Source organism: Panthera onca, chromosome B3, assembly GCF_046562875.1.
Source record: "Panthera onca isolate mPanOnc1 chromosome B3, mPanOnc1 haplotype 2, whole genome shotgun sequence".
Classification (NCBI taxonomy): Eukaryota; Metazoa; Chordata; class Mammalia; order Carnivora; family Felidae; genus Panthera; species Panthera onca.
In genome coordinates this window covers 118,427,185-118,441,153 of record NC_138344.1, presented here as the reverse complement: position 1 = coordinate 118,441,153, position 13,969 = coordinate 118,427,185, and the positions used below count along the sequence as shown (strand labels likewise).

At 38.3% G+C, this 13,969-nt stretch overlaps 1 protein-coding gene across 15 annotated transcripts in view; it reads left to right on the top strand.

Moving 5' to 3' along the window:
* ENTPD5 (ectonucleoside triphosphate diphosphohydrolase 5 (inactive)) overlaps window positions 1-13,969 on the top strand; it is a 45,150-nt gene that overhangs the window by 15,845 nt on the left and 15,336 nt on the right. For 5 of the 15 annotated variants that reach the window (XM_081795955.1, XM_081795965.1, XM_081795954.1 and 2 more), the window contains 4 exons: window positions 4,342-4,414; window positions 6,247-6,532; window positions 7,178-7,257; window positions 8,771-8,914. In XM_081795955.1, coding sequence (XP_081652081.1) covers window positions 6,316-6,532; window positions 7,178-7,257; window positions 8,771-8,914 — 441 coding nt within the window. In that variant the 5' untranslated portion in view covers window positions 4,342-4,414; window positions 6,247-6,315. Of the gene's footprint in view, window positions 1-2,847; window positions 2,978-3,332; window positions 3,411-4,341; window positions 4,415-6,246; window positions 6,533-7,177; window positions 7,258-8,770; window positions 8,915-13,969 lie in introns of those variants that run through there. The other 10 variants (XM_081795958.1, XM_081795961.1, XM_081795967.1 and 7 more) reach the window with 8 other exon arrangements.

Here is a 13,969-nt window from a genome sequence, read left to right as displayed (position 1 = left end):
ATGATGCCTTTCCTAATCCTATCAAGAGAGTTAGTCCTTAAGGCCCTGGGCTCTTTTAGTGTTTTTATGATTAACTTGAAAGTGTGGTTATTTGTGTCTATGCCTGTCACCTCTGCCAGACTCTGAGAATCTTGAATAAAAAAGTCTGTTTATTCATGTTTAATTCTCAAGCAACTACCGCTTGATGGGCATCAGTGAACATTTGTAGAATTAGACACTGGAATGGAGCCTACTAAGGCTTCCCACTTCAGTCTTTCTTATATGTAATGGCCAGAATCATATTTGTGACACTTCCTTGCTCAAAATCTTCAATGGCTTCCCGTTGCCTACAGAGTTTAGTCTAAACTCAGCTGAGTGTTTGGTGTGCTCTCCTGTCTGAATTGAATTTGCCCTTCCAACTTTATTTCCTATGACAGTTAGTCAAACTGATGTGTTCACTATTCCCCAGGGGCTTCCATCCCTTTTCTATATCCATGTCTTGAATCATTGTTTCCTGAAAAGTACTCCTCTCCTATCTTAATGCCCCTTCTTAGGACCTTCCTCAAATGCCACTTCTTTTATAAAGCCTTCTCAGTTATTCCAGCTGTAAATAATATCTCCCTGTTTTAAAGTCTCAGAGCATGGCAACTGTGCTACTTGTCACCTTTTAACTCTACAGACATAGTTAATGGACATGTATTTATTTCCTGTTTACTGTAGTCTCTTAAAGGCCAGGTCTAAGATGATTCATCTTTGCATGACATACTTGTAAGTAGCATTGGCAGCTGATAATTTCTGGAATGCCTAAATGAATGAATGAATTTGTGAATAAATAGAATTCCTGGAATAGCATTACTATCCACGAGCTAGTTTTGAGGGGCATGGGGAGTTGGGTATGTGATAGCCATAGTAAGACACTGGGAAAGGTGGTACCCTCTTCCCCATTGCTTCTGTCTGCAGATATTATCAGTTCAGTTGTACCAAGTCAGTTAGAAATGTACTGATGTTGGGGCGCCTGAGTGGCTCAGTTGGTTGAGCGTCCAACTTCGGCTCAGGTCATGATCTCACGGCCAGTGAGTTCGAGCCCCGCATCAGGCTCTGTGCTGACAGCTCAGAGCCTGGAGCCTGTTTTGGATTCTGTGTCTCCCTCTCTCTCTGACCCTCCCCCGTTCGTACTCTGTCTCTCTCTCTGTCTCAAAAATAAATAAACGTTAAAAAAAAATTAAAAAAAAAAAAGGAAATTTACTGATGTCAACATGTTCCAGGCTCAGTACTTGGGTTTGGAAATACCAAAGATATCATGTTCCCTCACCTTAGACACTCTTCAAATAGCAAAGTGTTCCAGAGTTCTGGCCCTTGGTGTTGGGTATGTAGGTCCCAACTTATATTCCCAAATGAGGCATTGCTCACTGTACTGAATCTATTTCATACTTAAATTAGACCAGTTTTCGTTTTGCTTTACTTGACTAACTTTTGCTCTGAGTAGTTTGGCTAATCCATTTCCATAGTTCAGCTTATTTAAATTTTTCACTCTGGTTACATTTTAAACTTGCTTTGTATTTAATTTTTAACTTTGTTAAAGCTAGCTTTTTTGTGGAGCTCAGATGAATTGGCAGTGGGAGCTTCACTAAGACTTTTTGGTGGACCTTTCCAGTTACCTACTTGATTCCATTATTTTAAACTGTTGAGAAATCCTGTGTCATTTTATTCAGGTCAGTCAATACTTATATTTGTTTAGGGAAGGAATAGAAGGACTTAAATTAACAATCAGGTGTTCTCATGGAACTGTATAAGGAAAACCAGTCCATTCTTTGAAATATGATTCACTGCCTACAGAACCATTGTTTCTCACACCTGTTCTCTATTTTGGCTCTCTATACTTCATCTGTTTAATACTTAAAGTTCTCAGGATTCTCCTTGTGTCACTTCACCAGGCTAATTCCTACCTCTGATTCAGGACCCAGCTTAGGCCTCTTATCCCTTAAGGAGCCACCCTCTTCCTTCCCAACTCCATCTTCCTCTGAGATGTAACTCGGTAACTCTGAGATGAGTTATTTGCCTCGTAGGTCCATTCCTATAACATTCTATGCATATTCCCATAAAAGAACTTACCACAGTATGTGCATTATAGCTGTTGGCTTACTTGTCTGTTTCTTCTAGTAAGTTGAAGTCTCCCCAAGAGCTGAGCCTATATCTAATCCCTCTTTTGTATCTAGGAGATAGCACAGTGTCTGGCATATATCAGACATTCAGTAAATACTTTTTTTTTTTAAATATATGACCTTTTATTTATTTACTTTTAATTTTAAAAGAATATTTATTTATTTAAAAGTTTATTTGAGAGAGTGTGCACATATGTGCACAAGAGGGGCAGAGAGAAAGGGAGAGAGAATCCTAAGCAGGCTCTGCAGCTGTGAGCCCAGAGCTCAACATGGGGCTTGATCCCACGAACCACGAGATCATGACCTGAGCTGAAATCAAGAGTTGGATGCTTAGCTGAGCCACCCAGGTGCCCCACATTCAGTAAATGCTTATTAAGTAAACAATCCAATGCCCAGGTTTCTAAGTTCATCTCAAGGATAGAAGCTACCAAGGAGTGGACTAAGGTTGTAAAAACATGAAATAGGAGGGGATTAATAACATTATTACGTAGTTACATATTTTGTAATTATAAATAGAACATGTAATATCCTGTATAAAAATAGAGAAGTCAGTTCCTGATCAACTTCTGCCCTATAAACAATTCTACTAGTTGACACTTAACTATCATAAAAGTAGATGAACCAGACAATCATGTGTACCCAGAAAAAAGGTGGATAAGGGAGGAGTGAAAGATCAAGAAGGGAGTGAGTTAGCAAAATGCCACGTAGTTAGTTGCAAGCTAGCACAAAGGTGAACGTGGTTCATGAAGCTAGCTTGATTCTTGAAATAGGATCAAAGAGCAAAAGGCAACCAACAGTGAAAGCAAGGATTCACAGGAACAGGCAGACATGAGTTGGTGAGCACCCAAATGGGGCCTGGGTTCTGTGGGATTGTGGTCTGTCTGGGTGACATGGGAGAAGGGAATCTGGAGTGTGAAGCTCTGGGGAGGCTGACTAGGGAGTATTAATGTTTCCTATAGAGACAAAGATATATTGAAAAGACCTTGGAAGAAAATGAGAATAGTGACAAACACTAGCTGGCACCAGGGTCTCAAAAGAATTGAAGAGGGGACTTTATGGGGGTGAATAGGAGAAAGTGAGCAAGAGATGTTTGAGAAGATCAGTTCTGAAAGGAGTGAATTTCAGTATACTGATGTGTATACTCCCCAGTCTGTAGAAAGTAAACTTGACTATCTGTTTTGTTTTGAGTAGCATATAAAACATATAATTGACATGTTTGAAGAAACAATCTTGCCCTGGAAGTTTGGAATCGTGATCTTCCAGGGGAGGGTGATTAACCTCCTTTTTAGGAGGTCAGCTCTTATATTGCTAAATGGGTAGGATCCAATGCCTGAGTTATTGGATCACTATTCATCTTCTCAGAGTACTTATTCAGCACCTACTGTGTGATAGTACTGTTCCAGTGCCAGGAACACATCAGTGTATACAACAGACAAAAATTCCCACCCATATGTAGCTCACATGAGGATGGCAGAGAGCAAGGAATATGAAAAAAACCCACAAAAGTAGTAAACTATATAGAAGATGGAAAGTGCTATGGAAAAAAAAAAAAAAGCAGGGAAGGAAGGTAGAAGATGTGCATGTGGCCAGGTGGGCTGCAATTTTAAATTGAGTCGACAAGGAAGGTTTCAAGAAGGTGACATTTAAGCAAAGACTAACGAAGTGAATGAGCAAGCTTTTCAGGCTGCGGTTGTGTAAAAGAGGATCCCATTCTATACACTCTAAATGTAAGCCATTCTTAACTAACCTTAAAGAAAAATGAGATTGAAAGTGGTGTTACAAGGTAGGGATTAAAAGCAGAAGGGGCATTTTATGTTTTCATCCTTTGCTTTCTCTAAGATCTGTTTAGTTTCACACTAAACACCTGGTATGACTCTGCACTTTTTCACTTCATGAGAACAGATAACCTAGCATGCATTTTTTTCCATGTGAAATCTCTTTTGGCAGAAAAACAAATGTTTGCTTAGTGGAAATAGAAGCTGGAGAGATTTTTCAGAAACCACAATAATAGAGAAAAAATGAGCCCTAGGAAGCCGCTCTGGAATTAGTTACAGAGGTAGAGGAAGGCTGGTGACTGGAGAGCCCTAAATGTTCTTCTTGAGGGAGAAAAGGGACCAAGGACTGGATATGGTTTGAAATCTGGACAAGGCAAGGATCCATTAATACTCCAAGAATCTGAAATGGTTGTTTCTGTTTTCAGTTATTTAGACTGATATACATGTCCAGTCTGTTTGCTGTAAAAGAAAAATCAGCCAAAGGGAGTGATTTAAGATGTGACTATGAATCTGGCCAAGCAGCTGCCCTATTTCAGTGTTGTTTTCCTGGGATAAAGTTTCCTTTGAGACTCAAAGTTGTGTTTTTTTTTCCCCTAGCCAAAACCTTTATTCTTAACTATGGAATAGAAGTCCAGCCTTGAATTGTGTTCAAACTGATAATTCTAACTCTGCCTTTTAGTATCTCAGAACTACTGTAGTTATTTTTAAAAGTTTAAACTCTGAATGCAATTAACTTCAATTTGTATTATTTTTTTAAATGTTTGCTTATTTTTGAGAGAGAGAGCACAAGCAGGGGAGGGGCAAAGAGAGAGAGAGAGGATCCGAAGCAGGCTCTGTGCTGTCAGAGGAGAGCCCGATGCAGGCTCAAACTCGGCCCCCAGGCATCCCTCAATTTGCATTATTTTATACAATATGCCACCTGTGGGAAGAGAAGCATTTTGATAAAATGAACCCTAGGAGGTCAACAAACTTGAGAATGACTGAGAATCCTCAATCTATGCTCCAAATATACTGAGTATTCTGTTAGAGATAAGGGGACTGAACAATAGGAACTTCAGAATTAGATCTTATATAACCAGTTACTGTGACTTACATAAGGAGAAGTCCAGAGATGAAGGCTGGAACAGGACTCTCAAAACTTTTTTCAGCAAAGTGCATAAAGGGCCATTAAAGAAGCCTTACATGTTAGAGGATAGCATTGTTCATGAATACCAGGAGAAAATACAGCCTAGAGCAAAGAAAATATAGCTTATCCAAGAGACATTGTTTCATGTAACCCTACTGTAGGTTTTCAGCATCATTTGTATTCAACCTGCTATAATATACTGATCTAAAACAAATAATGCTGAGCACTAATGCTAAGATTTTTGTCTTTGCTACAAACATATAAAGAAATATAGGCAAGAACTTGCTGTAAGGGAGGCTTTGGGAATAATCAGAAAAAGAAAGATTGGCAAAAGTGAAGACTGATTTCTGATCAGGATTTCACCAATGACTTGCTTTATGACTTTCAGCAAGTCATTGAGCTTCTCTGGCTTAATTTGCTCATTTGCCTTAACTTCTTACAGGGATAACATGGAACCCTGAAACCTATGAAAGATGTTTTTTAAAACTGTAACAGTCAGCACCCCTGGCTGGTTCAGTTGGACTGGAAGAGCAATGTGACTCTTAATCTCTGGGTTACGAGTTTGAGCCTCACATTGGGTATAGAGATTACTTAAAGAAACTTAAAAACAACAACAACAAAAAAACCTATAATGGTCCATTTAAGTGTTTTTAAATTAAGTTGATTTCCCTAAAATGGGATTGTATGTGCAAACCCTGGCAATATTATTGGTCACAGGTAGCATTCCAGTAGCCTGATTTTTGAAGCCTGTGGACACCCTAATGCTAGTGACTTTATAACTTCTATGTAAATTTATAACTTTAATTCAGAAATTGAAACATAGGAAAAAAGACAAAAGAGAAGGAGAGTGGGAGGGTTATTATATGATCTAAAGACAAAATCGTTGAAATTGAAAGAAGACAATTAGACTCAACAATAAGAGCAGGGTGGCAGAGAGAGCCTTGAGTATGAGGGATCCACCTTACAAATGAAAGCAGAGAATGAGGAAATATATTTTAAATCCTAGTTTTCTATTGCAACAAGATACTCTAAAGGAAAAGGTGCTAAGAGCCTATGTTACTGTGGTCTAGCTTGTTGTGCTGCTTATAAAAAATAAAGAAAGAGCACCTTGGGGAAGGGGGTGGGATTTCTGTAGTAGGTATTTCTTCCTTTACAGGTTTAAACAAAAGACGAGTTGGTCTATGTTTGTCTTTTGTCCTATAAGCCACTGCAGGTGTATGAACAGCATTGCTTCTGCAACAAAAGCCTAGACTCACCACATCTTGGGAGGAGAATGGCCACTGCATGGGGGACCGCCTTTCTCATGCTGGTGACATCCTGTGTTTGCAGCACTGTCTTCCACAGAGATCAGCGGACTTGGTTTGAGGGTGTTTTCCTGTCTTCCATGTGCCCCATCAATGTCAGTGCTAGCACATTGTACGGAATTATGTTTGATGCAGGGAGCACTGGAACACGAATTCATGTTTATACCTTTGTGCAGAAAATACCAGGTAAGTGCAACTCGTACCCTCATTGGTGCCTATTAATCTACACTTCAGCCTCTCCTTCTAGAAATGAATGTGCTGAGAGTATGTGATATGAATAACAGAATCTTAATGCTACTGAATGTCTTTCTTCAGAGAAGATTTTGGACGATAATTGAACATATAGTTTAATTCAGTGTGAAATTAAAGAGATCTGGGTTGCCTGTAGTCTAAAACCCATATGTCCAAGAAATATAGTTGTAATTTGTCCTTTTCTCTAAAGTAGTTGATACTTCGGATCCAGAATATTGAGAATATTGGATGTGGTCTTGAGAGAGGATCACTGTCATCCTTGGAGGAGATGAAACGACCCTGAGGATTAACTTTTTGTGAATTTCCAGTGTTCTCAGGTTACATATAGAGCCTAAGAGCAGGAGTAGGAGCTAGGTGTCCACCCCGACAAATGGCAGAGGGACTCTCAAGAATTGCCTGTCATCTTCTGTCCCTTTACTCAATACTCCTACAAGCCACTCTTCACAGGTGGGATTACTTGGGATGGCTTGGAGGAATAGGTTAATCTAGTAGGTCATATGATACAGAACCCACTATCAGAAACAGTCTAGCTTTTGGTAATCAGCCATCTGTCTTCTGTTTTCTTCCATGGACAAAAAGGTCAGCTTCCGATTCTGGAAGGGGAAATTTTTGATTCTGTGAAGCCAGGACTTTCTGCTTTTGTAGATCAACCTAAGCAGGTGCGTTTTTTATAACAAGATGTTCAGATTCTCAGTGCTTTAATAACTTTACCACGCTGCTGCTGTTAAATACCTCATGCTGTTCACTACTGATATTGAGTCATGTGTAAGATCAGTTTTCTGTCCTCAGATATACTCAGCTATACTTGTACACCCCAAACTCACTAGGGCTTGAGCAGAACGAAGCAAGAATAGATTGTGGATATGCAGGGATGACACCTTTTTTTTTTTTTAGCAGATTGTTCCCTTTGTATTTACTGTTTAAGATTTTTGAGTTGAAGCCATCAACTGCATTGATTAATGTAGATGGAGAAGATAGACATGGAGTTCTCTATAAGGTATGAGGTATAAACATAGCAGTTGAGGAACTGTAGACCCAATGAACTTCATTTCAAAGTACCCTGATATAGGACAGATCATGTATACCTATACTCTAGAAATTAGGGAAGAACTCATGAAAACAAAAATCTTTGGTATTAAAGGATGTATAGAGAGTTTTGTCATGACTGTATTTCACATTCGAGCACCCATAACATGCCATACCCAGTGTGTCAGAGGCCATACCAAAATAGAATAAGGCAGAATATCGACCATTTGGTAGCAAATGTAAAGATATTGTTACAAGCATAGTCATTAACCAAAGGAAAAACTTCTATTAAAAATGGCTTGCGGTACATGACTGGCTCAGTTGGTAGAGCATGTGATTACTTAATAAAATCTTAGAAAAAAGAATGGCTTGAACTTGAAGACCTGTGAAGATGTTTTTTTTCTCAGCTCACTAATATGAAATGGTAAATGCGTCAGAAAATTGGGAGGTGTCAAAAACTGATTTGACATTTAGAGAAGATTTTGTTGTGGTTGCTAATAATTCTGATGATTTAGAGGTAGCAGCATGTTGTCAGATGTTCACTCAGGGAAACAGTGGATTTAAAATAATGGTTTTTAATTTCATAAATTGAGTATCTACTCTGTCCTGTGCGTGTAGGTGGTATGATGCAAAAATGAACCTGGCAGGTTCTGTCCTTCCAGAGATCATAAAACCTGTAGCATGGTAATAGCCACACCAGTCTTTGTGTGCACGTACATGCAGTCTGCCGCATGCAATGCACTCAGCAGTTTTTCAGTGGGATGAGGCGTATCTCCCATCGTAGAGTTGAGGAAACCAAGTCCCTATATGAAGCCACAGAGCTAGCAAGCAAGTCTTCTAACTCCAAATCCGGTGTTTTTTTCACTGTACCCAACTTTCTAACCTGAAGCTAATTTATGAGACACAAAATAACAATCAGTTAAAATGACCATGCTATAAAAGAATAATTTTTGTTATCATTCAACCAAAATTAAATGCATTTTCCTTCAAAGAAGCCTACTTATCTAGGTTTCTTCTCCTGTAGAGCAGAGAGTGGTTGGAGCCCCCTGCTCCCTCACTCCTGTTATCCCCCCGAGCATGTTGAGGGAATAGACAGTTGCCACTAAATGAACTGTTCACTGTATGAGTAGGTCATCTCTTTTGAAGGGTGCTGAGACTGTTCAAGGACTCTTAGAGGTGGCCAAAGATTCCATCCCCCGAAGTCACTGGAAAAGAACCCCAGTGGTCCTGAAGGCAACAGCAGGACTGCGCTTACTGCCAGAACAGAAAGCCCAGGCTCTGCTCTTTGAGGTAATCTTCGAAGTCCTTTGCATCACAGATGATTATTTTTCCCTCTGTGAATATTTGCCTTAGGGGTGTTTAGCTCTTTGGAATGTGACTGCTACCTTTAGTATTCCACCATCGCTAAAGCACTCTGGTAACTGGTCTCTTGTTCTAGCTACTCACATTTCTAAACGTTACTCTTGAATTTATACAACTTTTCCTAAAGAATTTTAAAGTATTTCCTGTCCATGATAGTCTTAACTCTTCTAACTTATTAAAACAGAATCACAAAAATTATTTTTAGCCCACTTTATTGAAGTATAACTTAAAATGTGTACATTTTCAGTGTACAGTTAAATGAATTTTTACAAATTCAGAAGTTTCCTTATATACCTTTGCAGTCAGTTTCCTCCTCCCCTGAAGCCAGACAACCACTGATCTGCTTTCTATCACTGTAGATTAGTTTTGCTTGTTCTTACATTTCATATAAATGGAGTTATACAGTTTATGTTCTTTTTTTAATGTCTTTTTTTCTCTCAGCATAAAGGTTTTTTAAATTAAATTTTTAATTTTAATTCTAGTATAGTTAACATACAGTGTTACATTAGTTTAAGGTGTACAATATAGTGATTCAACAAGTCTCTACATTACTCAGTGCTCATCATGATAAGTGTGCTCTTAATCCCCTTCACTTATTTTACCCATTCCCCCTGCCCCCACCTCCCCTCTGGTAACTGTCAGTTCTCTATAGTTAAGATTGGTTTGTCTCTCCCCTTTATTTGTTTTTTCCTTTGTTCGTTTGTTTTGTTTCTTAAATTCCACATATGAGTGAAATCACTTGGTATTTGTCTTTCCTCTGACATATTTCGCTTAGCATTATACTCTCTAACTCCATTCATGTTGTTCCAGATGGCAAGGTTTCATTCTTTATGGCTAAGTAATCCATTGTGTGTGTGTGTGTGTGTGTGTGTATGTACACACACACACATATGTACACACACACCATATCTTCTCTATCCATTCATCAATTGATGGACACTTGGGCTGCTTCCATAATTTGGCTATTGTAAATAATGCTGAAATATAGAGGTGCATATATCCCTTTGGATTAGTGTTTTTGAATATTTTGAGTAAATACTCAGTAGTGCAATTACTGGATCATCAAGTAGTTCTATTTTTAACCTTTTGAGGAACCTCCATACTGTTTTCCACAGGGGTTGCATTCCCATCAACAGTGCACAAGGATTCCTTTTTTTCTTACATCCTTGCCAACATGTTGTTTCTTTTGTTTTTGATTTTAGGTATTCTGATGGATGTGAGATGATATCTCATTGTAGTTTTGATTTGCGTTTCCCTGATGATGAGTGATGTTGAGCATCTTTTCATGTGTCTGTTGACCATTTGTATGTCTTCCTTGGAGAAATGTCTGTTCATGTCTTCTGCCCATTTTTTAATTGAATTATTTGTAGGTTTTTTGGTGTTGAGTTGTATCGGTTCTTTCTATATTTTGGATACTAACCCTTTATCAGATATGTTTTGGCAAATATCATCTCCCATTGAGTAGATTGACTTTAGTTTTGTTGATTGTTTCCTACACAGTGCAGAAGCTTTTTATTTTGATGCCCAATGGTTTATTTTCCCTTTTGTTTTCCTTGCCTTAGGAGACACATCTAGAAAGATGTTGCCACAGCTGATGTCAAAGAAATTACTGCTGGTGCTCTTTTCTAAGATTTTTATGGTTTCATGTCTCACATTTAGGTCCTTAATCCATTTTGAGTTTATTTTTGTGTGTGGTGTAAAAAAGTGATCAGTTTCATTCTTTTACATGTAGCTGTCCAGTTTTTCTAGCACTGTTTGTCAAAGAGACAGTCTTGTTCCAATTGAATATTCTTTCCTCCTTTGTCATGACAAATGATTAATTGACGATGTAATTGTGGGTTTATTTCTGAGTTTTCTATTCTTTTTTTTTTTAATGTTTATTTATTTTTGATAGAAAGAGCATGAGCAGGGGAGGGGCAGAGAGAGAGGGAGACACAGAATCCAAAGCAGGCTCCAGGCTCTGAGCTGTCGGCACAGAGCCCAACGCAGGGCTGGAACTCATAAACCATGATATCATGACCTGAGCCAAAGTTGGACACTTAACCGACTGAGCCACCCAGACGCCCCCTGGGTTTTCTATTCTGTTCTATTGATCTATGTGTCTGTTTTTGTGCCAGTACCATACTGTTTTACTACAGCTTTGTAATATAACTTGAAGTCTACAATTGTGACAACTCCAGTTTTTTCTTTTTCAAGATTGCTTTGCCATTCAGGGTCTTGTGTGATTCCATACAAATTTTAGGATTTTTTGTTCTAGTTCTGTGAAAACTGCCATCGGTATTTTGATAGGGCTTACATTAAATCTGTAGATTGCTCTGGGTAGTATAGACATTTTGATAATATTTGTTCTCATCCATAAGCATGGAGTGTCTTTCCATTTCTTTGTGTCATCTGCAGTTTCCTTCATCGGTGTTTTATAGTTGAAAACTATACAGGTCTTTCAACTCTTTGGTTAGGTTTATTCTTAGGTATCTGTTATTATTATCATCATTATTATTATTCCATTTGAGAGAGAGTGTGACCGGGAGAGAAGGGGGAGGGAAAGGGGCGGGGGGAGAGAGAGAGAGAGAGAGAAAATATATCTTAAGCAGGCTCCATGCTCACTCAGCATGGAGCCCAACTTGGGGCTTGATCCCATGACCCCAGGATCATGACCTGAGCAGAAATCAAGAGTTAGATCCTCAACTGACTGAGCCTCCCAGGTGCCCCCTTATTATTTTTTTAATTTGTTTTTTTAACTTTTATTCATTTTTGAGAGACAGAGATACAGCACAAGCTGAGGAGGGGCAGAGAGAGGGGGAAACACAGAATCCAAAGCAGGGTTCAGGCTCTGAGCTGTCAGCACAGACAGAGCCTGATGTGGGGCTCAAACCCACAAACCATGAAATCATGACCTGAGCTGAAGTTGGACGTTCAAATGATTGAGCCACCGAGGTGCCTCTTGATGCATTTGTAAATGGAGTTATTTTCTTAAATTCTCTTTCTGCTGCTTCATTATTAGTATGTAGAAATGCACACTAATATGCATTAATATGATTTGTGTACATTGATTTTATATCCTATAACATTACTGAATTCATTTGTCAGTTCTAGCAGTTTTTGGTGGAGTCTTTAGGGTTTTCTGTATGTAGTCTCATGTTATCTGCAAATAGTGAAAATTTTACTTCTTTACCAATTTGGATACCTTTTGTTTATTTATTTTGTCTGATTGCCGTGTCTAGGACTTCCAGTACTATGTTGAATAAAAGTGATAAGAGTAGACAGCCTTGTCGTGTTCCTGATCTTAGGAGAAAAGCTCTCTGTTTTTCCCCATTGAGTGTGGTGCTGTGGGTTTTTCATATAGGACTTTATTATGCTGAGGTATGTTCCCTCTAAACTTCTTACTTTGTTGCTGTTTTTTATCATGAATGGATATTATACTTTGTCAGATGCTTTTTCTGCATCTATTGAAATGATCACATGGTTTTTATCCTTTCTGATATTGATGTGATGTATCACGTTGATTGATTTGCAAATATTGAACCACCCTTGCATCCTGGGAATAAATCCCACTTGATTGTGGTAAATGATTTTTTTTTTTAATGTATTGTTGGATTTGGTTTGCTAGTATTTTGTTGAGGTTTTTTGCACCATCAGAGATTTTGGCTTGTAGTTCTCTTTTTTTGTGGTATCTTTATCTGGTTTTGGTACCAGAGTAATGCTGGACTTATAGAATGAATTTGGAAGGTTTTTTCCTCTTCTATTCTTTGGAATAGTTTGAAAAGAGTAGGTATTAATTCTTCTTTAAATATTAGGTAGAATTCACCTGTGAAGCCATCTGATCTCAACTTTTGTTTGTTGGGAGTTTTTTGATTACTAATTCAGTTTCTTTGTTGGTTATCCATATGCTTGAATTTTCTGTTCCTTCCTATTTCAGTATTAGGAGGTTATATGTTTCTAGGAATTTATCCATTTCTTTGTCCAATTTGTTGACATATAATTTTTTATAATCTCTTATTGTTTGTATTTCTGTGATATCAATTGTTATTTCTCCTCTTTCGTTGTATTTTTGTTTATTTGAATTTTCTCTCTCTCTCTTTTTCTTATTTTTAATGAATCTGGCTAGAGGTTTATCAATTTTGTTGATCTTTTCAAAGAACCAGCTCCTGGTTTCATAGATGTGTTTTTTTTTTTTTTTTCCTATATCATTTATTTCTGCTCTAATGCTGTTTCCTTCCTTTTGCTGGTTTTGGGTTTTTGTTCTTTTTCTAGCTTCTTTAGGTGTAAGGTTAGGTTGCTTATTTGAGATTTTTCTTGCTTCTTGAGATAGGCCTGTATTGCTGTAAACTTCCCTCTTAGACCACTTTTGCTACATCCCAAAGATTAAAAAAAAATTTTTTTAATCTATCTTTATTTTTGAGAGAGAGAGAGAGAGAGAGAGCAAGCAGAGAAGGAATAGAGACAGAGGGAGACACAGAATCCAAAGCAGGCTCCAGGCTCCAAGCTGTCAGCACAGAGCCTGATGTAAGGCTTGAACTCATGAACAGTGAGATCATGACCTAAGCCGAAGTCGGTCACTTAACCGACTGAGTCACCCACGTGCCCCTATTACATCCCAAAGATTTTAGACTGTTGGGTTTTCATTTTCATTTGTCTCCATGTAATTTTTTATTTCTTTTTTGATTTTTTTCAATTTAAATTATTTTTTATTTTTTTTATTTTAGAGAGAGCACACACGAGCGGGGGAGAGGGGCAAAGGGAGAGAATCTTAAGCAGGCTCCACACTCAGCATGGAGTCCAACATGGGGCTCAATCCCACGACCCTGGGATCATGACCTGAGCCATCAAGAGATGTTCAACCAACTGAGCCACCCAGGTGCCCCTCTTCTTTGATTTCTTGGTTCACTCATTTATTGTTTAGTAGCATCTCAGCATAAAGCTTTTGAGAAGAATCATGGAATTTTAAGTGTGAGAGATTTTTAAAGATCATCCATTTAAATTTCG